The following is a 23,865-nucleotide window of genomic DNA, read 5'->3' on the forward strand; positions in this document are numbered from 1 at the left end:
TATGCAAATTCTCAGTAATGAGGCTTGGAAACTCACCTCTCTTTAGCCAGCATTGGCTGTGAGAAAGCCCACAGCCTTTTCAGCAAAGATAAGTGTCTTTATTTATGAAGATCCTCACAGCCACCTGAGTAGACAAACCAGAGGATAAAAGAACGTGCAGGTGACTGTGAGAGTCAGTGATAGGTGAGGCTACCTGTAGGTGTCCCTACTTCCGGACAGTGAGTTCAGACCTTTGCTGAGTGAAGTCCATAGGAGCCTTCCAGCCCAGTGTGATGCGAGGACACAGGAATGAAACCCCACTCTGCTGCTCCCCCAAAAGCTTCCTTTACCTTGTCGTTCAGTTCTGATATTCCATCGTCCTTGGAGAAAGATACAAGTTCTTTGGCCTTTGCTTTTCTCTGCTCTTCTCTTCCATGTTGGGGCGACAGGGAAAATGGGGGCAGGATTGTGAACTGACAGGTGGAACTATGCCAGGTAGACTGCCAGGGGAGGAGAGAGAGCGATGACCTTAACCCCACACCCCTCCTTTACCAGCCTTCTGCTTGGGGGCCTCAGCTCTAGAGATAATCCCCTTAGCTCAGTAACATGTCTGTCTTAGGACCCTTGTACCTTAAGGGGAAGCTGAGCGTTAAGCCTGCTATTTGCACATCAGCCCTGAGGATGTGCACTGGTGTTGGACAGGCTGAGAGAGTAGAAGAGCCCCGCTTAGGAGGGAGGCTTCAGACGTCTGTGGTCCTGGCTATTGGGCAGTATTTGGTCAGGGAATTTTATGTGATTGGGCCTTTACTTATTCAACATTCATGTACTGAGAAGCTGCTCAGTGCCAGGCCCTGTGGGGAGTATCCAGGAGCAGTGATCCACAAATATTACACACATGAGAACTCGTCCAGGTGAGGCTGGCAGGGAACCTTGAGAGGAAATACGGGTGTGGAGCCTTCCTTTTTAAGTCCATGACGTGGGACATGATAATTTTAAAGTTAAAAGAATACCATATCTGACGTATAAACAACTCCATTAAAAGATGCCCACGATCCCTTAGTCAAGCAGACCCTGCTCACCTCTTTCTAGGGCATCTTCCCAGGTGGTTTTGGTTGCAACTTATCACAGTGTGCACATGGTCATGTTCAGTTCAGTTCAGTTCAGTCTCTCAGTCGTGTCCGACTCTTTGCGACCCCATGAATCGCAGCAGCCAGGCCTCCCTGTCCATCACCAACTCCTGGAGTTCACTCAAACTCACGTCCATCGAGTCAGTGATGCCATCCAGCCATCTCATCCTCTGTTGTCCCCTTCTCCTCTTGCCCCCAATCCCTCCCAGCATCAGAGTCTTTTCCAATGAGTCAACTCTTCGCATGAGGTGGCCAAAGTACTGGAGTTTCAGCTTTAGCATCATTCCTTCCAAAGAAATCCCAGGGCTGATCTCCTTCAGAATGGACTGGTTGGATCTCCTTGCAGTCTAAGGGACTCTCAGGAGTCTTCTCCAACATCGCAGTTCAAAAGCATCAATTCTTCGGTGGTCAGCCTTCTTCACAGTCCAACTCTCACATCCATACATGACCACAGGAAAAACCATAGCCTTGACTAGACGAACCTTTGTTGGCAAAGTAATGTCTCTGCTTTTGAATATGCAGCCCTTTTCCCATTGTACTTTATTTAAAAAAAAAAAAAAAAAAACAGCTTTATCATGTGATTCACATACCATAAAATTAGCTATTTTAAGTATACAATTAACTGATTTTTTAGTGAATCCACAGAGTTGTATAACCATCCCTACAATCAGTTGTGTGACATTTCCAACTTGCCCCTAAAGAAACGTGGTCCTGTTTACAGTCCCTCCTCATCCCCATCCCAGCTCTCCACCCTTGCTCTAGCCAGCCACTACTCGACTTTCTATATGGACTTAGCTATTCTGGACATTTCATAGAAACAAAACCATACATATGTGGCACTGACGTGTCAGGCTTTTTTCACTTGACGTAATGTTTTCAAGGTTCCTCCATATTACAGCAGATGTAGTACTTCATTCCTTTTTACTGCCAAATAATGTCTACTCTGCTCATTATATTACACCCCAAATCCCAGGACTCAGCTCTGTCGTTAAAAAGATGCTCTTTATATTCTAGGGATCATGTCACTTCACGTCCTTGCCTTCTCGTCCCTTCTGCTGTAGTTGCCTGAGACAGTCTGTTTTTCAAATTGTTAAATATACCTAACGTAAAAGTTCTCCATAACCACTTAAGGATACACTTTGGTACCGTTAAGTGTATTCACACTGCTGTACACTCAGTCTTCAGAATGATTTTCATCTAGCAAACCTGAAACTCTGTACACATTAACCAGCAATCCTTCTTCCGGCTTCTCCCAGCCTCTGGCAACCAACCTTCTGCTTTCTGTCTCTGAATGTGGCTGCTCTAGATAACCTCATAGAATCACTCTGTATTTTAGGCAGTCTTTTCTTAAATGGGGTGCAAACAGGCGAGGTGCACTGGCGAGAGCTCCTCTGAGATTCCTACCCTGGACCTGGGGCCTCTCCCACGTCTGCATTTGTCCAGGAAGCTGTGAAGCAGGCTTGTCTCTAGCCCTGGTGGGGTTTCCCAAGGGGATACCGTCCTCCAGAGTGAGGGGCTCTGTCTGAAATGACAATGGAAATCCTAGGAAGAAGCCTCTGGTGAGGAGCTAAGAAGGGAATGAACCCCTACCTCCTCTTCCTCAGGAGAAATCGCAGATACAGAAGGATCTCTGGAGGATTGAAGACGTCATTGCAGGCCTGAGTGCAAATAAAGAGAACTTCAGAATCCTGGTGGAATCGGTCAAAAATCCAGGTGAGCTGATCATCTTCCTGGGGCAGGGCTGTCAGAGGCCAGCACCTAGCGCTGGGGGATGGCCCCGGGGAGGTTGGGTCTTCGTGGCATAAGTCACTGCTCTTGTCCTCTGAGGAAGGTCTTTGTTCCATCACATCCTTTCCTCCCCTCCATGCCTGTCAGAGAGAAAAACGGTGCCTTTGCTTCCTCACCCGCCTGTGCCTTCACTCTCAACCTCTGAGAGCAAGCCGCCCCCGCAGCCCAGCCCTCCCACCAGCCCCGTGCGGACCCCTCTGGAGGTTCGACTCTTCCCCCAGCTGCAAACCTACGTGCCGTACCGACCTCACCCGCCCCAGCTGAGGAAGGTGACGTCCCCCCTTCAGTCACCAACCAAGACCAAGCCCAAAGTGGTGAGTATTGAGGACTGGGAGCTGAGCATTGTCCTTTCCTCTCTGGCAGGTGAGTGTCCCACCCTGTCCTCAGGTCCACTTCTCTTGGGAGAGAAGCTTTTAGGGAAACTTGGTCAGACAGAACCAGCCAGAGCCATGAGGTAGGGGGCCCTGCCATCCTGCTTTGTCTCCCAGAACTGGAAAGGCCCCTAGAGGTGACCTAGTCCAGCCCTCCCATTTTGCATTTGGGAAGACCGAGGCAGGACAAAAGGAAGTGACTGCACTAAGGCATGGTTTATAATCTGTGTTGTGCAGGGAAGTGTGTGGCTGCCCCATGCAGGGTTCTGTGCACACTCGTAGGTAAGTCGGTGGACAGGGAGCGCCTCTTAGCAGAAGAGAATCTTTACCTGCAGCCGAGCATGGCGCTGGGTTGTGAGGATATATGCAGTCTGCACAGTGACCTCACGGAGTATAGACAGGAAGGTCAGTATTCCCATTCCACAGATAAGAGAACTGAGGCCCAAGGTGTTCAGAATTTGCATAAGGTCTCCATATTAGCAAATCCAGTCTACGTCTTCTGACCATTGATTGTGCCATCTGACATCTAACTGGACATTCAGCCCTGATGTTCAGGTCAGTATGTAGCCCGTGTGGTTGCCTGAGCCAGCACCTTGGCTTGCCTGGCACAGAGAGGAGCCAAGCCCTTGGCTGAGTCTGTGAGCACAGGAGGCTCTAAGGAATTATTTCCAGGGCCAGGCCAGCCTTGGCTGGAAAGCATGAGGGGCCTGATCCAAGTGACAGGGAAGCCATAGCAGAAAGGATCTTGGAATGGAGACCTCCAGGTTTTTGCCAACAAGGGCCTGGAGGAGCTGTCACTGGGCACCACGTATGGTTAGGACGTCTGACAAGATCAGTGCACAATGCTGGCTAAAACACGAGTTCCCGTACCTGGTCTTCACCATCCACCTGCTTCCAGCCATTGTCTAGAGCCCAGAGCTAGAAGACAGGTGCTAGGACCCAGGGTCACTGTGAACTTTATCTTGAGATCTCCTTCCCTCTCCCAGATCTAAGAGTCATGGAGCACCAGTCACAAGGCAGGAGGTAGAAAATAGCAAAACAAATAGCAGGAGTGGCTGGGCCAGACACTGCTACCATAAGGCAAGATGCCTGCCCCCTGGGACCCTGGGGAAAAGGCCTGGGAGCAGGATTGCCTGGACTCCAGCCCTGCCGTCCCTCTGGGACGGCCCACCCTCCATCTGAGCATCCTTAGTTTCCCCTTGTGCAGAGCAAGCAGCATGAAATAGATGATCACAGAGGCTCCTCTTCACACTTGGTTGCTGTTGCTCAGAGGTGAGGCTTTTCAGCTTGGTTGGGGGTCAGGCTCACGGGAGAGGGTGGTGTAAAACCCAGCTTCTAGTTGGATATGTGTTCACCAGTTTCACCATTTTTTATTGTTGTTTCAGATTTATTTTATATTCATATTGTTTTATGTTTACTTCTGTGAATAATGATATCATCCTGTAATCGACATAAAGCATGAATATGTAATTTAATAAACAATAAAAAAGAGACTCCACATTTCATACCAACACTCAGACCAAGAAATAGGACTTGGCCAGTGGTCAGAAGCCCTTGGGCCTATGGGTCCCTTTCCAGCACAGGCTCTTTTCTCTTTCTGCCAGAGGTAACCACTATCTTGACTTTTCAGATAATTTCCTTGCTTTTTTGTTTTGTTTTGATACCTATATTTTTATCCTGAACACTTTGCCCATCTATCATAACTATATTTATTCTTTCTTATCTTGTGTCCTTTCAACATTATCTTTGTGAAGTTCATCCCATTGCTGCATGTAGCTATAGTTCTTTCATTTTTATTTGATTTTTAAAAAATTTTATATCTTAAGGATATAAAAAAGTATGTAATAAAATGTTTCCTTTCCACCCTCTATCTCCAGACATTCTGTTCCCTTCAGTTAAAGGCAATCAATGGTTTATGTTTATCTTTCCGGGGGGCTTTTTAGGATTTGGTGATTCTGAAATCTTGTTCAGGGTTGGAAACCACGGATGCTCAGAGCCTCTGGGTATCTCGGGTAGGCGGCTTAACCTTCTGTCTGAAGTCTGTCTCTCTAGAAGAATGCTGATAAACCTTTGCAAAACAAGCTTGCAGTTCCCTTTCCTGAACTCTGAAAAAATCTGAAAACCAAAGCAAAATTAGGCTAAGAAAGGGGGAGTTCAGGAGAAGAGAGTCTGGATGGTCATTTGTCCCAGGAGTGGGTGTTCATGGCAGTCGGGGGCCAGGCTGTCAGCCTGTAGGGAGGCCACAGCCCTCGGAGAGCATTGTGGATGGGGCAATTCAAGGAAAATAGTTGCATTCATCCCAGCCCAGGGAGTGGGCTGCAGAGAAGGCAGTGAGTCACCCATCCTGACAGCCTGCTCAGGGCCTGGGTCAGGCAGGAGGAAAGATTTCGTAACCATGCACATTTCTGATAGAAAGGGCAGGAGGATGTAGATGGTCCTCGCTCAGATCCGCAGCCTGCTGAAAGATCCAGAGGTCGTGCAGGGATATGAGCCAGCCCAATCTAAGCAGGGTGGGGTGGGGTGGAGGTGGTGGGGTGCTGTCATATACAGATGAGCGAGTGGAGTGAGAGCGTGGACCCATGTCCTGAGTTCTGGGTTGTGTGTAGCTAACACTTGGAAACTTGTGCATAGTTAACACTTGGAAGATGTAGAGTCCGAGGGAAGGATGGGCCTGGAGCAGAGGTGTACCCACCCTCACAGCTCAACCAGGGGAAGTGTTGGTGTCTTTGGGCTGAAGTGGTCATGCCCCGCAGGCCCCAGGTGGCCTGCTCCGGCCCTTTGGGCCACTCGGCATCCTCTCACCAGGCACTGGTTGTGGTTTTGTTCTGAGCAGGAAGATGAGGCACCTCCCAGGCCCCCGCTCCCTGAGCTCTACAGCCCGGAGGACCAGCCCCCAGCCGTGCCCCCGCTGCCGAGGGAGGCCACCATCATCCGGCACACTTCAGTGAGGGGCCTCAAGCGGCAGTCGGACGAGAGGAAGCGAGATCGGGAGCAGGGACAGTGTGTCAACGGGGACTCCAGGGTGAGCACGGAGGACCCCTGGGGTGCCTGCTGAGTGTGGGGAGAGGGAAGGCGGCCGGACCCGGGGCGGCTGTGACGGCCTCCGACTGCCCGCAGGTGGAGCTCCGGTCGTACGTCAGCGAGCCAGAGCTGGCCACCTTCAGCGGGGACACGACCCCATCCTCCCTGGGCCTCGTGGGCTCTGAGAGCAGGTACCAGACGCTGCCAGGCAGAGGTAGGCACGACTTTCTACGGAGTCTTCCCAGGGACCCCCACCGCAGCCACACCACCGCCCGCCCCCAGCCCTCACCCGGTCTTTGCAACTCTTCTGCCTGCGGCGTGGGGCCTCCATGGGGTAGCAGCTGTCTGGGGCCTCTGGGCTGTAGACAGGGCGCGTCCTTCTTACCTCTGGCTCACATCCTGATTCTCATCCTCTTTTATTACATCTGCCCCTGGGAACAATGGTAATTGTGGTGGTTGTTATAACATAAGCCCTTTATAGTCACTTAGTGAAGATTCATAATAATCCTGTGAGAGAAGTACTGTTGTTATCCCCATTTTTAGAGGTAAGAAAACCAATGAGGTAAGAAAGGAAATAACTTGCGAATTAGCCACTAAGAGATGGAGTCAGAACACAATGCCACTGTCCTGGCTCTAGATCCGCTGCACCCTACAGGCTGGGACGTGGGCTGTCTGCTGTCAGCTTGACCATCTCGGGTCTTCCATAGGTTTTCTCCTCATCTATGTCACTCTAAGACTTTAAACAAACACATCTTTCTTCTCCTTTGGGCCCTCTTCTCACTCTCTTCCCCTATCCCTCTGAGATGGAGGTGGGAACACACAGGCCCTTAGGCTCACCCATGCCTCATTTCCCCCCATAGCCAGATTCTCTTCCTCAGAAATCCTTTTAAAGGGAGGCTGCCTGGAACCCCTGAGCAGGTTAGCCACACTCCCCCCATTTTGGTGGGAGGTCAGGTGCTTTCCTTTAGACAGGGTGTGGAAATAGGAGGCCACACAGCCGTGGTTCGGGCAGCTGTGGGGTTATGTGACTTCTAGCCCACCATGCTGGCTAGGCTTGCTGTGGCCTGAGCTGGTCCCGGCAGGGGACTGGCTTTTGCTGAGCCGGGCCACAGCGACCCCTGGCACTATGCCTGGGGACCCTGTTCTCTTCATTCAGCCTAGATGTGTTCGTTGATGGCGGTGTTAGAGGGCTGTGGGGCGGGCCGGATCTTTGTTGCTCAGCAGTCTCTGGGCACTGCAGGACATTCATCATTCTTTTTCCCATGTGCTAAATGCTAGTGGTGCCAACACCACGCCCATTGCCAGATGTCAGGGACCAGCCTTGGTAAGCATGTTGGCAGTGGACAAAGCTTGGACTGTGGCTCCACAGAATCTTGGACAAGTTGCTTAACTTCTCTAAACTTGAGATTGCACACCGTCACAGTGGTTAGGTAATGCTCCCTTGTAGGGCCAGTGGAACAAAATCTGTGTGAAACACATGGTGCGGTGCCTGCCTGTCATATGGTAAGCACTCCGTGAGCGCCTGGTGCCTCTTCTTTCCCTTCTTCATTCATTCATTCATTCAACTAGTTGTTGTTGAATTTGTCACCAGGCATGTTGACACTGTGGTTAGTGCAGTAACCAGTGAATAGACTGAAAAGTGTAGGGAATGACTGGTTCTGCCTGGGGCATTTAAAAAGGCTCTCACAGGCAGGGCATCCAGGTTGGGTCATACAGGGTGCATAGGAGTTCATCAAGAAGAAGGGCATTCCTCGCCCTCTGTCCTTTCCTCCTGCTAAGCAGCCCAGTCGTCTGCATGTGAGGGAAGATGTGGGGAGCCCTCAGATCTTCAGGGACACTGTCCCCTGTTAGGGACAATGGGCACCCATGAACTAGCCCCTCATTCCCTACCTGGGGCTTTGCTCTTCTAGGCCCTGGGAGGAAGAAGCATGGCTTGTTGGCTGGGTCCTTGTGGTCCTCTCGTGGGAGTGGGGGGTGATCAAGAAGGGGCTGGTGGCCTGTCCTCCTCACACAAATCCACTCGCTTTTCTCTTTCCTCACTAAGGCCTCTCGGGGTCCATGTCAAGGCTCCAGCAATCATCCACTATTGCTCCCTACGTCACCCTCCGGAGGGGTCTAGATGCCGAAAGCAGCAAGATGACCTACCCTGTGAGTAGGCCTTGAGAAGTTCTCGAAGGGCTCACTGCTCCCTCATGCACAGAGGGAAGGGCTCAGAGGTGGACAGTGACGGGCTGTCCTGTGAGGTGGCCCCGGCCCCTCCTCAGCTCAGCATCCCTGTCACCACGTGCTTACGATGCCTTACCCACTACCCACCAAGAGGGGCGTCACAGCACCCCCTCCATTTCCCAAGGCCCCCTGCCCTTTTCCCCGCTCTCACCCAGCAAGCCACACCCTGAGTTCTGGTCCATCACGCGGTGTGTGTGCGCCCACCTGGACAGGCCTGGGCCTCAGGGTCTGCATCTGCAGGGTGGGGTGCTGCCAGAGGGCCCATGAGGGCTGGGTTGTCATGTCCCTGAGTGTGCTTAGAGGGGAGAGAGTGTGTGTGTGTGATGTGAGTGTGTATGTGTGGGTGTGTGTGTGTGTGTGTGTGTGACTGTGTGAATGTGAGTGTGTCTGAGTGTGTGTGTGTGTGTGGGTGAGTGTGGTGTATGTATGTGCCTCAGTGTGCTTAGAGGGAAGAGAGAGAGTTGTGTGTGTGTGAGTGTGAATGTGAGTGTGGGGGGGTGAGTGTGTGTAACTGTATGAATGGGAGTGTGTGTGTGAGTGTGAATGTGTGTGTGTGAGTGTGTGTGTGTATGTGTCTCAATGTGCTTGGGAGGGAGAGAGAATGTGTGTGTGTGTGAATGTGAGTGTGTATGTGTGTGTGTGTGTGAATGTGTGTGTGTGTGTGTGGGTGAGTGTGTGTATGTATGTGTCTCAGTGTGCTTAGAGGGAAGAGAGAGAATGTGTGTGTGTATAAATGTGTATGTGTGTCTCTGTGCTTAGAGGCGAGAGAGTGAGTGTGTATGTGAATGTGAGTGTGTGTGTGTGTGGGTGAGTGTGGTGTGTGTATGTGTCTCAGTGTGCTTAGAGGGAAGAGAGAGAGTATGTGTGTGTGTGTGAGTGTGAATGTGAGTGTGTGTGTGTATGTGTCTCAATGTGCTTAGAGGGGAGAGAGAATGTGAGTGTGTATGTGTGGGTGTGTGTGTGAATGTGAGTGTGTGTGTGGGTGAGTGTGTGTATGTATGTGTCTCAGTGTGCTTAGAGGGAAGAGAGAGAATGTGTGTGTGTGTATAAATGTGTATGTCTGTGTGTCTCTGAGTGTGCTTAGAGGCGAGAGAGTGTGTGAGTGTGTGAGTATGTGAATGTGAGTGTGTGTCTGGGTGAGTGTGTGTGTGTGTCTCAGTGTGCTTAGAGGGAAGAGAGAATGTGTGTGTGTGTGAGTGTGAATGTGTGTTCTGTGTGTGTGTCTCTGAGTGTGCTTAGAGACGAGAGAGAGTGGGTGTGTGAGTATGTGAATGTGAGTGTCTGTGTGTGTGTGTGAGTTTGTGCGTGCACGGGCTGAAGCCAGGTGGCTGGCTGCCCTCTGTTCTCAGCCCAGCCGCCCTGTCTGCCCCTCCTGCCCCTCAGAGACCCAAGAGTGCCTTGGAGCGCCTGTACTCAGGAGACCACCAGCGGGGCAAGATGAGTGCGGAGGAGCAGCTGGAGCGCATGAAGCGGCACCAGAAGGCGCTGGTCCGGGAGCGCAAGAGGACGCTGAGCCAAGGAGAGAGGACGGGGCTGCCCTCGTCCCGCTACCTCAGCCAACCGCTCCCGGGAGACCTCGGCTCAGTATGTTAGGAGGGTCCAGGCAGGCGGGGCTGGGACAGGGAGCAGAGCTTCCCCGAGGCCCCCAGAGCCGAGCCCGGCTCACCCCCGAGAGAGTGGTTCAGAGAACGCCCCGTGGGCTGTGTGTCCGCAAGCCAGGCCACGTAAGTGACTTGGTCAGAGGGTGCCCCGAACTAGAGAAAGAGTGAGGATGTCACGGCAGGAGCCCAGGAGCCAGAGGAAGCGTCCACGGTCAGGTCTCCGAGAGTCGAGCTTGAGGGAGAGGCCCTTCTTCGGCATTCTGAGTCTCTCGCCTGAACCCAGGACTTGGGAAGTACAGAGTTGGAGGAGTGGAGGAGAAAGATGGTGCTACGATTTGAGGAGTGCAAGTCAACCAGCCTCCCAAACCTCCAAGCAGGTGCCCTGGGGAGCAACTGAGCAGGGTGTGGTGCCCCACACCCCTGAGGGCCCGGGGTCTCCCACAGCTAGAGGTGCGGACAGGCCCTGCACCCCAGGAGAGCCAGGCTGCCTGCTGCCCTCTGGTGGTGCTTCCAGGCACTGCACCCTGCCCACAGTCGCCTTAGGTCCCTTTTGGAAACATTCCACTGGATTTTTCTCTATTGTTTGAAATCAAATGTTTCCCTAGACCTCTAGCCTGACTGTTCTTTCCCTAATTCATTGCACAAGCTCTTTTGCTTTTAGCGTTACCGCTCATTGCCTCTCTAATCCTGCCTGATTGTGTTTACAGAAGCTTCTAATTTGCATCCACCATTCTCTAACTGGCCTGTGCTCCTGTTACCAGGCTTACAATAGCAGCTCTTTTCTCCATAGCCTAGCGAGCCCTCCCATGTGTGACTCACTTTCTGCTGCCCCCTTTATGCAGGCTTACTGACTCATAATTCACTTATCCCAAAAGCGGCCCCACAAGGCTGAGCCAGCCCCACTGCCCAAGGGCGGTGGTCTTTGCCAGAGGTCTGGGCGTGATGAATTTATTAATGTCCATGCCTTATACTGGGATAGTAGACATGGACTTCAGAGATTGCACGTTTGAATAAATTCTGCCAAGTCTGAGGTGGTTCGGTTTTAATTCCTCCAGCCCCATCGGCACAATTTCTTATGGAAAACTTTTTGTGTTCTAGTATTTTATAACTTGAACAGGTAGCAAGATACATTATGATTTGTATTCAGAGGGCCTCTCGGCAGCTGTTAGGTCAGACACCAAAGGGATAAGACCCAGCACACTCATATCCTGAAAAGCTGCAAAGCCAGTAACTTTTAAACTTTGTAAGTAAATGTCTTATGAGATAAAACTGACTTTTTACAACCTGATGTCTCAAATGTAGAAAAATGATCTAAAAATCGTAACTTGAATACTTTGTAATTTTTTCTCTTTAAAAAAGACTTGTGTTAAGTCTCTGCCTCAGCGCCAATAAACATGTTGCTTAATGATGATGGATTGGCGTGGTTCTTCCCCAGGATAAACTGTACAGTCCAGTGAACTTTTTCTGTCTGTGGAAGCAATCAGGCTGGGTTTATGTGAGGACCTGTCTCTCTTTGGGGCATTGGTGAGCGTGTCAGAAAATGTGTGTTTTCTTTGTGAATCAATCATTAAATTAATTTTTCATCCCTGAATCTTCAACTGTCTAATCTTTTCATACTTTAGTAGGAAGCCATCACCTGAGAGTGATTATGTTGACGTAGAGTCAGTATTGAGAGCTTGTGCATGAGTGGGTGAAATGTGCTGTTATGGCTATGGGTTTGGGGCTCAGGTGAGCGGGGCTGGAGGGGACATTAAAGACGATTGTGACCACTCGGGGCTCTGTGAGGTGGATGAGGTGAGAGGGAGGATGCAGCCTGGGATGGAGAAGTTTCTGCTTGGCTTCTGCTCAAGAAAAGGGAGGCTTTGAGCCCGTCGCCTCCTCTTAGCAACCTGCTCAACATGGAGTTCTGTGGGGATGAAGGCCACAGGTGATTAGGAAGACCCAAGTGAAGCCCAACCATAGTACTGGGTTTTGTTTTTAGTTTCTATTTTATATTGGAGTATAGCAGGTTAACAGTGTTGTGATAGTTTCAGCCATATGTGTGTGTGTCTCCGTTCTCTGTGCTGGGATCTTAAAGTGGCCGGGTTAGAGTTTCCCTCTATGAAGCTTGCTCATTACAGAGTTGGGAATGTTGAGTTTGATTTAACATTTAAATCTTACATGGTTTTGGTTTTTCTAACTTAAATAGATGCCTGGTACACAGCAGCTTATCTGCCTCAGTGGTCCTTAGCTGCTCCTGCTCACACGTCCCCCGCCCCACTGTGGATGCAATATTCCCAGCCCTCACTGTGACCTGTTGGGAATTCCCACGAGAGAGCATCTTGCTATCCCACTTGCTTACCAGGGCCTTGGAGGGTTTTGTTTTTTCCGTTGTTTCTGAGCTGGGACATAGGACTGCAGAACCAGGAAAGGCTTCCATGAGCTGTCAGCAAACCCCTTCTCTGGAGCTCTGTCCCAGATTCAGTTTTGGGGTCACCTTCTGGGACCTGGAGGCTTCCTGTATCCCTGGGGACTATTGTAAGTCTAAAGTCGTGGATCACAGACCTGTGCCCTGGAGGTTGGAACACTCTGGGGCCAGATCAGAGAGACATGAGCACCTGGAGTCAGGCTGTATCAAAGGGGCAGAGGCCTTGTTCTCTCTGTCACAGAGTTTCAGCACACAACAGAGAGCATCCATGTCACAGACCACAGCTGCCTTCTTTCAGAGACAGTGTTGAGGTCCATGGTCATACAGCTTTTCCCTAACGAGTCACAGACCCAACTTCCCAAGAACCCTGGTGCCCACAAGACCCACCCAGAAGGGGCCGGTCAGGAAGTGACTACATCTCACCCTCTCCTTCTGTTGCCAGTGGAAGCGTGAGCAGGACTTTGACCTGCAGCTGCTGGAACGGGCTGTACAAGGGGACAGAAAGGACAAGGAAGAGAATGGCTGGCTGAAGGTGCAGGCCATGCCTGTCACTGAATTGGACCTGGAACCACAAGACTATGACGTGGACATCAGCAGAGAGGTGAGGGCGGGGGCTTCCTTCATGTCTCATTCCTTCTGAGGCATGGCCTTCAGACTGCAGCCTGACCCACCCTCCAGGGGCACGGGGGGTGTTGCCCTGAATGGGACAGGCTCGGCTTCAGTGTGGCCCAGAGGATGGGTGAACAGCAGCTGGAGGTGGTGAGAGGAGTCCAGACATTGTGATGCAGGCTCAGATCCGTCTCTCTGGAACTGGGGGCAAGTCATTTAACTTCTCCGTGCCTTGGTTTCCTCAGCAGTAATGTCAGTTGTGGTGAGGGTTAAGAGACTCAGCACATTGCCCGAACGATTGGCAATGATCAGAAAGCTATGAGCACAGGACCTGGCACGTAATAGGAATGTGATCAGGTCGTTGTTATTGTTAGGATATGTTCCCTGGAAAACCAGGGGTTGGTCTTGCAGCTGGCTAGTCAGGCTAGTTTAGGCAATCAGACTTGAGATGGGGGAAAGGGGAGGCAGGTTTAGAAATCACAGGTGAAATTTTGGGACTTCCCTAGTGATCCAGTGGTTAAGACTCTGAGGTCCCAATGCAGGGGACCCAGGTTCAACCCCTGGTCAGGGAACTAGAACCCACATACCACAACTAAGAGTTTGGGTGCCACAACTAACGATCCTGTGTGTTGCAGCTAAAACCCGGCACAGCCGCAGCAATAAATATCATTACATTAAAAAAAAAAAAAAAGAAATCACAGGTGAAATTTCCAGGTGTGGCAGAGGCTGGGCGACCTGGATAGGACTGGTCTGAATTCCTGGCGCCCTCTGGTGGCTCAAATACATCATGACCAGGCAGGCCCAGAAGAGCAAGTAACCGCAGCCAAGAGTGTCTTTACCGGAAGGAAGAGAAAGGGAGTCAGTGCATGACAGACTCAGGGTCTTCAAGACATAGGGTGGTCTCCTGTGTTGTGCCCCTCGTAAGCTCTGTAGAGCAGTGTTTATGGCTGTTTGGTTCACCTTTATGCACCCAGCACCAGGCCTGGCACACAATAGCCACTCTCTAAATATTTGCTGAATGACGACTCTGTTGAATGAAGTGCACAGTAGCCCAAACGCAGTTGTGTGAGGACTCGGCCTGGCCTGAAACTGCATGAGAGGAAGTGCTCTTACCACGTGAAGGATAGATCAGACCAGAGTAGGGCAGACTGACGCCTGTGGAGTACCTGGGTTCTGGGGTCCACTGGGCCTCCAGGGGTTAACGAGGTTAGTCCCCTGCCTTAAGCCCCTTTCCCTTTGGCACCTCTAAAGCAGCCAGAAGTCCATGATTCTCAGATTCACAAAAGAAGCTTCTACAGTCTTGCTTTGGCAGTGGGAAGTGCTTTGTGGTGTCCTGATTAGCCTGCCAGCCAAGGGGAAAAGTCCTTCCTTATCTCTAACCTAAATCCCTGCTCCTGCAATGTGATCTGCATCCTTGTCCTGGATCTGCCTTCATTGGGAAAAACAGACAGGAGCTTTTTCTTGCTATCTTTCACCAGAATGGAATGTAGGGATGAGTTTAAATTCAAGTCCATATTTGCCCTGGGATTAGATTGACCTTGTCTTTAGGAGTTTCAACCAACCTCATTTTAAATGTCCTGCTGTTACTCAAGGAGAAAAAAATTCCCTAAGGTATGCGAAAGTTGCCTTTAGCTTTCTTGGCCCAAGTAAGGTTTCACTAAGCTGAGGTTGCTGTTGGGTTTGTGTGAGACTAGAGGGGTGGGGTAGGGGTCAGTTTCCTTTTGAGAGCAAGAGATGCAACGTGGCTGCCTCCTGTCTGGGTCAGAGGGCCTTTTGTAGGGACAAAAATCACTGTCACTTTCTTTCATTCCTCCTCCCAGCCACCCATCCATCTGCCCACCCACCCATCTAACTATCCAAGGAGTGTTTGCTGAAGGGCTACGGAGTACCAAGTGTCTGAACTAGACAGTGGAGAAACAAACGGAAAACAGAGACAGGATGGGCGGGAGAGGCACAGTCAGGAAAGGTTTCTGGAGGTGAGGTTGGGAGGATGAGAGAGTCCGTGGAGCCCGGAGAGGAGCATCCCAGGCAGAGGGGAGAGCCCCAGGGGTCTGTGGGGCTGGAGAGGTCCGCACAGGTCAGATCACGTGGAGGGTGGCGTCATGGGTGACTGCTGTCCTCCTCGGGCTTCTGGTCTATTTACTTTGGCTTCCCCTTTCCCTTCCCTTGGGCAGTAGGAGGTGCTGGGTATGGTGGAAAGAGCACGGGCTTTGGAGTCAAACCCAGATGCAGATCCTGACTCCACAGTGAACTGCTGCTGCTGTGATCTCAGCAAATACTTGAGTCTGTGGGCAGCTCTGTGTGCCTGCTGGTGGGGGGACAGGGTCAGGGAGTGGGTCTCAAACCAAATATCCCAACCACCGCCACCCGGCCCTTTCCTCAGCTCTCCAAACCAGAGAAGGTCTCCATCCCCGAGCGTTATGTGGAGCTGGATCCTGAAGAGCCGCCCAGCCTGGAGGAGCTGCAGGCGCGGTACCGCAAAGCTGAGAAGATCCGTAACATCCTCACCCGGTCCAGGTCAGCCCTTATGACTCCCGAGTCCTGACAGCCTGCTAGGTCGCCCCGGGGGTGTCTCAGCTGAACGGACCGGACTGGGCTGCCCAGGGTGTGTGTGTTTTATCAGGCCTCTGTCTTAGGCAAACATTGCTCATTGTAAGGGGCAGGTTGGCTCTCAGCACATTACCGACAGATCAGCGAGGAAGCTCGCCCAGGTCACCTGAAGGTCATGAAGCTCTCAGAGGGCCATGCTAGGCCCTCGCCCCCAGATCTGTGTCCCGTGGCCCTGGCAAATGTGGAGAGTGGAGCTAAGTGTGGCGGTGAAGTGGACACGCTTAGAGATTGCCCCCAAGGATGGTGCTCCCAGCCCCAGGGCCTGTGTTCCCTCATTTAGACCCTAGACCTTTGGAGTCCCTGCTTTGGTCCCCAAATCAGAGCCACTGTTCACCTATCAAAGTGGCCTGTGCCAGTGGCCTGTGGCCTAGACCAGAGCCACGGGCCCAGCCGTGTCCTGAGCTGCCAGAGGCCTCATCCACACCCCTGGAGGCCAGGAGAGGACCCCAGCAAGTGGCTTTCCTGTCCCATCAGCCCCTGTAGCCTCAGAAACATAAACCTGGTGTTTGAGGTCCTCCATTTCAGAGCCAGGTTAGCCTTTTCAAGTCTGGAGGGAATAGGAGCCTAGAGCCAGAATTCTTACCTTGGGGTCTGTGATCCCCCAGAGGAGGGGCAAAGCTGTGGCTGGGCGTTTAAGGAGAGGAGCTCGTGCACCTTGGTCTGAAGAGAAAGTGCCCTGCTTTTATCTAACACCCTCAGAAAGGTGAGATCCTCAGGCCAGGGGGACCCCCCTCTCCTGAGGTGGACGCCATGGGCAGGGAGGCCCACAGCCCACTTTCTGGCCCTCCCGCAGCATGTGCAATCTGCAGCCGACCGCCAGCCAGGACCGGAACAGCGTGGCAGACCTGGACTCGCAGCTGCAGGAGCAGGAGCGTATCATCAACATCTCCTATGCCCTGGCCTCGGAGGCCTCCCAGCGCAGCAAGCAGGTGGCAGGTGAGTCCGCGGGGGCAGCCTCGGAGGCTGGGCCCCAGCCCCTGCTCCCTGGGTTCAGGGCCCAGCCCAGCCTGTCCAGAGTTGGTGGGAAAGCAGGCATCAGGCTTAGAAATTGAGGAACAGTGGTGTTTGCCCTGTCCCTTGCAGGGCGTGGTGGGGGCAGAGTGGGCAGGCTGAGCAGGGGAGCTGGCGCTCAGGAGCGTTGGAGGACGGAGGTCTGGGAGAGGCCATGCGGCTCACGGTTAGCCCTGGGAGTGGTGCTGCTCTTCTGCTCTCTCTAGGTGGCCGGTTGAGAACAGGCTTTTCTGGCTCCTGAGTTGAGGGGTCAAGGCTAAAATTTCTGGCCTCACGAAGAAGGGGCAGGAAAGCCTCTGGTGCTTGGATTTCTTGCGGGACGAGACAGAAGGGGCCCCTCTAACCCTCCTTGGGGTCTCTGCTTTGTTCCCCAAATCAGAGGCACTGTCCATCTATCAGAGTTGCCTCTGAGTGACCTGTGCCAGAAAGCAGGACTTGGAAAGTGGGACATTGTTGTCCAGTGGGGAAGAAAAATATACCACAGGACGGGAGGGGGTGTGTGTGTGTGTACGTACATGTGCACATGTGTAAAAAAGGCTTTCTCTTTGTCAGGAGTGTATATGTATTTGTGTGTGTACATGTACACGTGTGTAAAAGAGGCTTTCTCTCTCAGCTGGGAAAGCGACTCCTGGCTCCTCTCCCCACCCTCACCCTCCTATGTGAGCCCTCGCAGTTCACGCAGGGCTGTTTCTCCCCAGGCGTGGCGGCCCCTGCGTGTCTAGGGTGCCCTTGGCCAGGAGTGAGGGTGGTCGTAGAGTGAAGTGGTGTCACAGTCCCCACCCGTCCTCCAACTCTGGCCAAAGGGTCTAGAAGTGGCTGAGGGTGGGGCCTGCCACGCCCTGAGGTGGTGGCCCTGGGGAGCAGAGCTGTACCAAGAAGCCGTGGGATGACAGGGCAGGAGGAAGCCTGTTCTCCCTCCCCCAGCTCTGGTGCCGTACAGAGTCCCTGAGGTCCCTGCTGTCCTGACTCCCCTGAGGACATGTGCGTCAGCCGAGAGGGCGTCCTTGTGGGGGAGACAGCAGGCGGCTCCCCCAGGCCCGTCCTCCTGATGATCCTGGGGGTCCCTGAGGCCCTGCACGGCGGTTTTGAATTCCTCCCTGTGTCCAGGGGTCCAGCGGGGGCACCTGCCCTGCCGTAAATCACCCTCCTCTCTGGCCTGTGCTTGCTCTTACCTGCGTGGACATACTGTCCTTGGCTTCCTCCCTGCCAGCAGGCGAGTGCGCCCCAGCCCTCCCACCGTGTCCCCCGCGATCACTCCCCTGCTGAGTGGCCTCCTCTGCTGCAGCCCCTCCTCACTCTTGCTCCCTTTCTGCAGTCCCAGGCCAGGCCCCAACCCGGCCCCATGGGCGTGTCCCCCGAGCCCAGGCCACTAGTGGCGGGCGGTGGGGCCCACAGCTCCCTGGCCCTGCCGAGTGGGGCGTTTGGAGCTGCGGGAGCAGACGAGGAGCCTAACACACCGCTTAATTCCTGTCTGCCCGTCTAGCGCAGCAGCTGGCCCTCCTCCCGCCTAAAGCCCCCCTGTCCTCCAGGACCGTGCCACCTTTCCCCCCCTTAAGCAACGGACTCCACTACACCTTTGTCTAACACCTTCCAAGTAAGAGCCCCTGCCTGGCGTCGTGGCCCCTCTCCTGGCTCTGAGCATGTCCCCTCCCTGCTGCTGAGACGATAGCAGTACCACCTGCTGATGCTTCCTTCCTTGGGCAAAGCGGCCGCTGGGGAGACCTCCTGGGCTGGTAGGCAGGAGCGGGGCTGTTGGTTTTTAGGAACTCAGTGTTTGGTGGCTCCCATACAGGAGAACCTGTGAAATCTCAGGGACCAGAGCCACGCCCCTCCCTGCCCAGCTGTCCTTCCTGCGGGCGGCCTAGTGCCCCCAAGGGACCCGTGTGAGCCAGATGGTGTGTAGGGCTTTCCCTCTCGTCCCTCTCTAGTGTTTATGGTTGACATTGCTGAGCACCAGCGACAACCCCGTGGGGATATTCACCCCATTTTACAGATGAGGAAGAGCAGCTCAGAGCCTGTGAGGGACTGGCCCAAAGAATCATGGCTGTGGGTGTCAGAACCAGGGTGGGGACCCTTTCCTCGTGAGTCCTCTCTCGCCACTTGTGTGCCCATCTGGCCACCCGAGGAGCTCTAGGTGTTTGGAAAAGGGAGTGCAGTGAGGGATGGAGGTGCGTGGTTGGGGTGGAGACATGCTCTTGGGCAGGTGTCCCCCAGCCTGAGGGTGGCAGGAGGAGGTTGGCCTTGGGACAGGCTCTAGGGAGGTATACAGTAGGGACCCGTGGCTGAGGAACCCCAGGGAAATGCTCCATCAGGTCTTGGCTCCAGAGGACCCTGTAAAGGCCACAGCATCTTCTGGGGTCACAGGTGGGGTGTGTAGTTTTCTCCTAGAGATCTGAGTGTCCCAGGTCACAGAGAGGCTCTGTTCCTATCAGCTTTTGGCACCTCTGTGGCCATGAGTAGGCCTCTGATGCTCTTTTCAGAGCCCATCCACATTTCCTTTTACCCTTCCAGCATCCTCAGCAGTTCTAGGAGATTGGTGCGATCACCCTGTACTCTTGCCTGGAAAATCCCATGGATGGAGGAGCCTGGTGGGCTGCAGTCCATGGGGTCACTAGGAGTCAGACATGACTGAGCAACTTCACTTTCACTTTTCACTTTGATGCATTGGAGAAGGAAATGGCAACCCACTCCAGTGTTCTTGCCTGGAGAATCCCAGGGACGGGAGAGCCTGGTGGGCTGCTGTCTCTGGGGTCGCACAGAGTCGGACACGACTGAAGCGCCTTAGCAGCAGCAGCAGCAACAAGGGCCATGGAAGCTGAGCAACTTACCCAGAGTGACTCAGCAAACAGAGGGCGGGGCTGGAACTGGAACCCAGAGTCCTCTTTGCTCAGGCCTATGGCCCTGTTAGAGCAGGGACCCAGTCTCAGGGCCAGTGTGTGTCTGGCAGACTTCCTAGAAGTGATGGGGTGGAGGAAAGGTGGGGCACCTATGAGTCCTAGAGCCCGAGCGTCCCCCAGCAGCGGCCGCAGTGCCCTGGCCCCTGCCCGGCTGCACTCTGTCTTGTTAGCCTGCCATTCCCTGTCCGAAGTGTGCGCAAACAAGCCCACCACCTGCTCCCCAGAGTGGGTTGGGGTCCTGCCAGCCCCTCACTGTCGCCTCTGCTTTTTGCCAGCCCAGGCAGTGACTGACCCGTGATCCAGCACACACAGAAGTCTGGAGCCAGGGGCCAGCAGAACCAGTTTCCTCCGAGAAGATCCATCCTTCTTGCACCAAGGAAACCCCTTCCAGCTAAGCGGGGGTTCAGCCTGGAGGATGGAGTAGCCCGTCAGCTGTGGGGCGTCCATCACAGGGCGAGGTCCTAACCCCCCTGCTTGTTTTAGTTCAGACTCCTTTTACATATGACAAAGGCACTTTTGATACACACTGTACAATACTGATGCTGTATTTTAGAATCAGGATGTATTTTATAATGTTCACCTCAAGGGCTCAGTGGCCGAGAAGGTGAGGATGCAAGATTTTGGAGCTGCACACAGATTCAGGTATCATGGGGTGGTGGGTGGGGGTGGGGCCGAAGGGCAGGGTGAGCAGAAGGCAGTCCAGCATCTGCTGAACGCAGGCGAGCTTGGATGGGAGACATGCTGCCAGTGGATTCCAGTGTGGGCTCACTGGCGTGCTGTCCAGGGCAGTGGTCAGCCGTCCCTGATCTTGACCGCCTGATGGCCAGCTCTGGAGGGTGAAGCTCCACCGAGACAGAGCCCAAGTCTGTGCCTCGGCCTTGGGTCTGCCTTAGGCCCAACAACGTGTCTAAGAACTTTGGTTCCCAACCCGCCCATGAGGTTCTCTCAGCAAAGGGCTCTTCTCAAAAATAAAAAAAGTTTGCTTTAATTAAAAAAAAAAAAAGAAATACAGAACACTTTGAAATACAGAAAAGGTGAGAAGAGCATCTTCGACTTGTATCATAAGCAATAAACATCACACCGGGTGGCATCTATCTGCAATTCCCTGTGTCCACACTAGGCTGTGATAGTGATCCTGGGACCTTTGCAGCCTGCCCCTCAGAACACAGGTCAGCTTCCCAGGACTTGGGTCAGTGGCTGGAGGGCAGGCAGTGAGTCCCCACCATCTCTGATGGCCAGCAAGGCCATGATGGCAGAATGATGACTTGACTTCCAGCCTAAAATGGGGAAGGGGCCACCAGACCAGCTGCCGTGTTTGTGGCCCTTTATATGAGTCGTGAGCTCATGATAGTCTGCATACAGAAAATGAGGTTGAAAAGGAAAAAAAACAAAAAACCTCCGTTGGGTAGAGCCACACTTTAAATGAAAATTGGTCTTTGACTATGGTCAGAAAAATAATCTTGAATATATTTAGAAGTTGCCGTCTATTTTTAACTAACTCCATATGCTGCCAGTATCGACTTCATGACATTTGCCAAAATAAGATTTTATTTTTGCCTTTATAAGATTTTGTTGGAAAAATGAAATGAGTATTTTGCAAGAAAAAGTTAATTTAAAAAAGAAGTGTAATGGTTTGCAAAAAAAAAAATGTGATGTACAGATTAAAGTATTAACCTGGTACACCTCCTGCTTTTTGCTGGCTATTTTCCGTGAGTGCCCTGTGTTAGTTTTTTCTTTCTATTTCTTTGGAAAATTCCCAGTGTCAACTCTTGACCCTGCAGTGTTCACCTATGAAGTTTCTCCTGATGAGTTCTTGACACTTGATTGACATTGGAAGTCTAAGGGAGCAAGGCCTGTGCTCTCAGGCCCTTGGCTGGGCTTCAACAGCTGCTGAGGATGGCTCCCCACCCCAGCCCACCCAGTCGAGGGGCCACTGGGCTGTGGACAGGCTGTGGACGCCTGTGCGGGGCTGGTTTGGCAGGCGGACTGCAATCCCACAGCGAGAAGGACCCCACAGGCCCTCTTCCAACCCACATGCCACCAGCTCGTTCCAGTGAGGCGGGTTAGTGATGGACCATTGCAAACTGGATTTGGATTTAATTCATTTTGACTTGTGATATATGCTTGAAACAGAAGGCAGGAGGCCAGTTCGGTTTAGGGATGCGTGCATGTTCGAGTTTGTTGTTAATGGCAGTTTATCTCTGTTGCCAAGAAGAGCACCCGCAGTGCAGAGTGACTCTCCAACTAGTTAAACTGGAGAGAACAGATTCCAGAGCATTCAGAAGAGGGGACACTGCTGCTTTTTTAGCTACTGATTTTTAATTTTAAAATGGAAAGTATTCTCCAGTTTTAAGCATTACTTGGAGATAGCTCCGTAACAGATGAAAGGGAGGCCAGGGTGCGAGGGGTGGGTGGTTGTGCTTTTGTGCTAAGTCGCTTCAGTCGTGTTCGACTCTTAGTGGCCCCATGGATTGTAGCCCGCCAGGCTTCTCTAGCCACAGGATTCTCCAGGCAAGAACACTGGAGTGGGTTGCCATTTCCTACTCCAGAGGATCTTCTCAACCCAGGAATGGAGCCCACATCTCTTACATCTCTTGTATTGGCAGTTGAGTTTATTTACCACCTGGGAAGGCCCAGTGAGGGGTGGAGGTGGTGGAGAATTTGTCCACAGTTGAGTGCAAGGCAAGAAAAAAAGGTACAGGAGGTAGAGCCCCCGACGCTAGATGGCCACCATTCTCTCAGCAAAAGCACGTCTGGGGTTTTCTTACTAGCTGGTCCCACGCATGGTCCTGTGTGGGAGGGAACATGGTGACTCCTAACTCTTTTCTCCACTCCAGCGGGAGGAGGCGTAGTCTGTTCTCTAAGAATCGTGGCCCAAATTTCAAACAGAGAGCATGACAGGCCCTCGACTCAGATTCTACAAAGAGCATGGATGGTTGGAAAAGGCACCCTCCAGCTGCGTCACGTGTGAGCAGGCAACATGGCCTGGCCCCCTTCACTGCTTCCTCGAGAGGACTCATTACCTGAGGTAAGATGGGGCCATCTGTGAAAGGACTGGCTGACCAGGGACCCTCCAGGTGGGGGCCACTCTGGAAGGGAAACTCCATGTGGCCCGATAGTTTTGACTTCGCTTCTTTGCAGCGGCCCTGGGGGCCTGAGCAGAGTTTGAAACGATGGGATTGCTTGTGGTCAGCAAAGGGAGCTTGAGCATACTTCCACACCCCTGTTGACATCTATTCCTAACTTTAACCCAGGTCCAGTGGAAACCCAGAATGTCTTATTTTAGCAAGAACCAACAAGAATGTTTTAGGATCTAGTATGAAGTAGGGGTTGGGAATAAGTGTTCCTAATCCCCGCTTGACCCTCCTGAACAGCCCAGATCCTCACCATGTCCAGGGCACTGTTTAGTTTTGTTTTTTAATTGGAGGATAATTGCTTTACCATGTTGTGTTGGTTTCTGCTATAGAACAACGTGAATCAGCCATAAGTATACATATATCCCCTCCTCCCAGCCCCCATCCCACACCCCTACGTCATTACAGAGCCCAAGCTGAGTTCCCTGCTCTATACAGCTACTTCCTGCTAGCTAGCTATTTTGTACCTGGCAGCGTATATACATCAGAGCTACTCTGTCAATTCCAGGGCATCGTTGAAAGGATTGACGTTGAGATGTGTATACATCTGTGATTGTGCATGAGGTCAGTGTGCCTAGGCTGATGTGGATGCTGAAGGCAGGCCTTTCGTTTGCTCCTCCTCATTCATTTTTTGCTGCCTTCGCATCTGGCCGAGGGGCTGGTGGTGGGATCTATAGCTCACCCCTTCTCCCTCTAACTTGGCCACCTTCACTTAAGGTGGGTTTTCCAGAATTTTCCTGGCTGTTGTTAGGTTGCAGCCCAAGGCCATGGAAACCTCCATCTGCCCAAGGTCCTCTTGGGGATGGAAGGCATGGGGGTGGGGGGGTGGAGTGGATGTGGACCCTGACTTAGCCAGACAAGAGCCCGTTTTAGACTTTGGGAGTTCCCCCAGCTGTGGTACAGCGCTCTATGGCAAATCCTTTTGTGTTCTCACCAAGGGTGGGAAAAAAGCAGCAAATTATTTGTCTAATCCACAAATCACCTTTCTGAGACGGAGCAGGCAAGTGCTGGGAGTCCTCTGCCTCCTATTCAGCATCAGACGCCAGAGCATAGGAGGGACTTTGCCCATGAGGGTTGCATGCCG

At 52.6% G+C, this 23,865-nt stretch overlaps 1 protein-coding gene across 14 annotated transcripts in view; it reads left to right on the forward strand.

The window, feature by feature from the left end:
- PLEKHA7 (pleckstrin homology domain containing A7) overlaps positions 1-21,327 on the forward strand; it is a 253,670-nt gene extending 232,343 nt beyond the window's left edge. For 11 of the 14 annotated variants that reach the window (XM_055548476.1, XM_055548477.1, XM_055548470.1 and 8 more), the window contains 11 exons: positions 2,711-2,819; positions 2,982-3,208; positions 6,099-6,287; positions 6,383-6,500; positions 8,331-8,434; positions 9,896-10,096; positions 12,963-13,121; positions 15,513-15,646; positions 16,533-16,675; positions 18,234-18,344; positions 19,923-21,327. In XM_055548476.1, the coding sequence (XP_055404451.1) occupies positions 2,711-2,819; positions 2,982-3,208; positions 6,099-6,287; positions 6,383-6,500; positions 8,331-8,434; positions 9,896-10,096; positions 12,963-13,121; positions 15,513-15,646; positions 16,533-16,675; positions 18,234-18,334 (1,485 nt within the window). In that variant the 3' untranslated portion in view covers positions 18,335-18,344; positions 19,923-21,327. The remainder of the gene's footprint in view (positions 1-2,710; positions 2,820-2,981; positions 3,209-6,098; positions 6,288-6,382; positions 6,501-8,330; positions 8,435-9,895; positions 10,097-12,962; positions 13,122-15,512; positions 15,647-16,532; positions 16,676-18,233; positions 18,345-19,922) is intronic. The other 3 variants (XR_008702964.1, XM_055548472.1, XM_055548473.1) reach the window with 3 other exon arrangements.
- The last annotated feature ends 2,538 nt before the right edge of the window (positions 21,328-23,865 follow it).

Source organism: Bubalus kerabau, chromosome 15 (genome assembly GCF_029407905.1).
Source record: "Bubalus kerabau isolate K-KA32 ecotype Philippines breed swamp buffalo chromosome 15, PCC_UOA_SB_1v2, whole genome shotgun sequence".
Classification (NCBI taxonomy): Eukaryota; Metazoa; Chordata; class Mammalia; order Artiodactyla; family Bovidae; genus Bubalus; species Bubalus kerabau.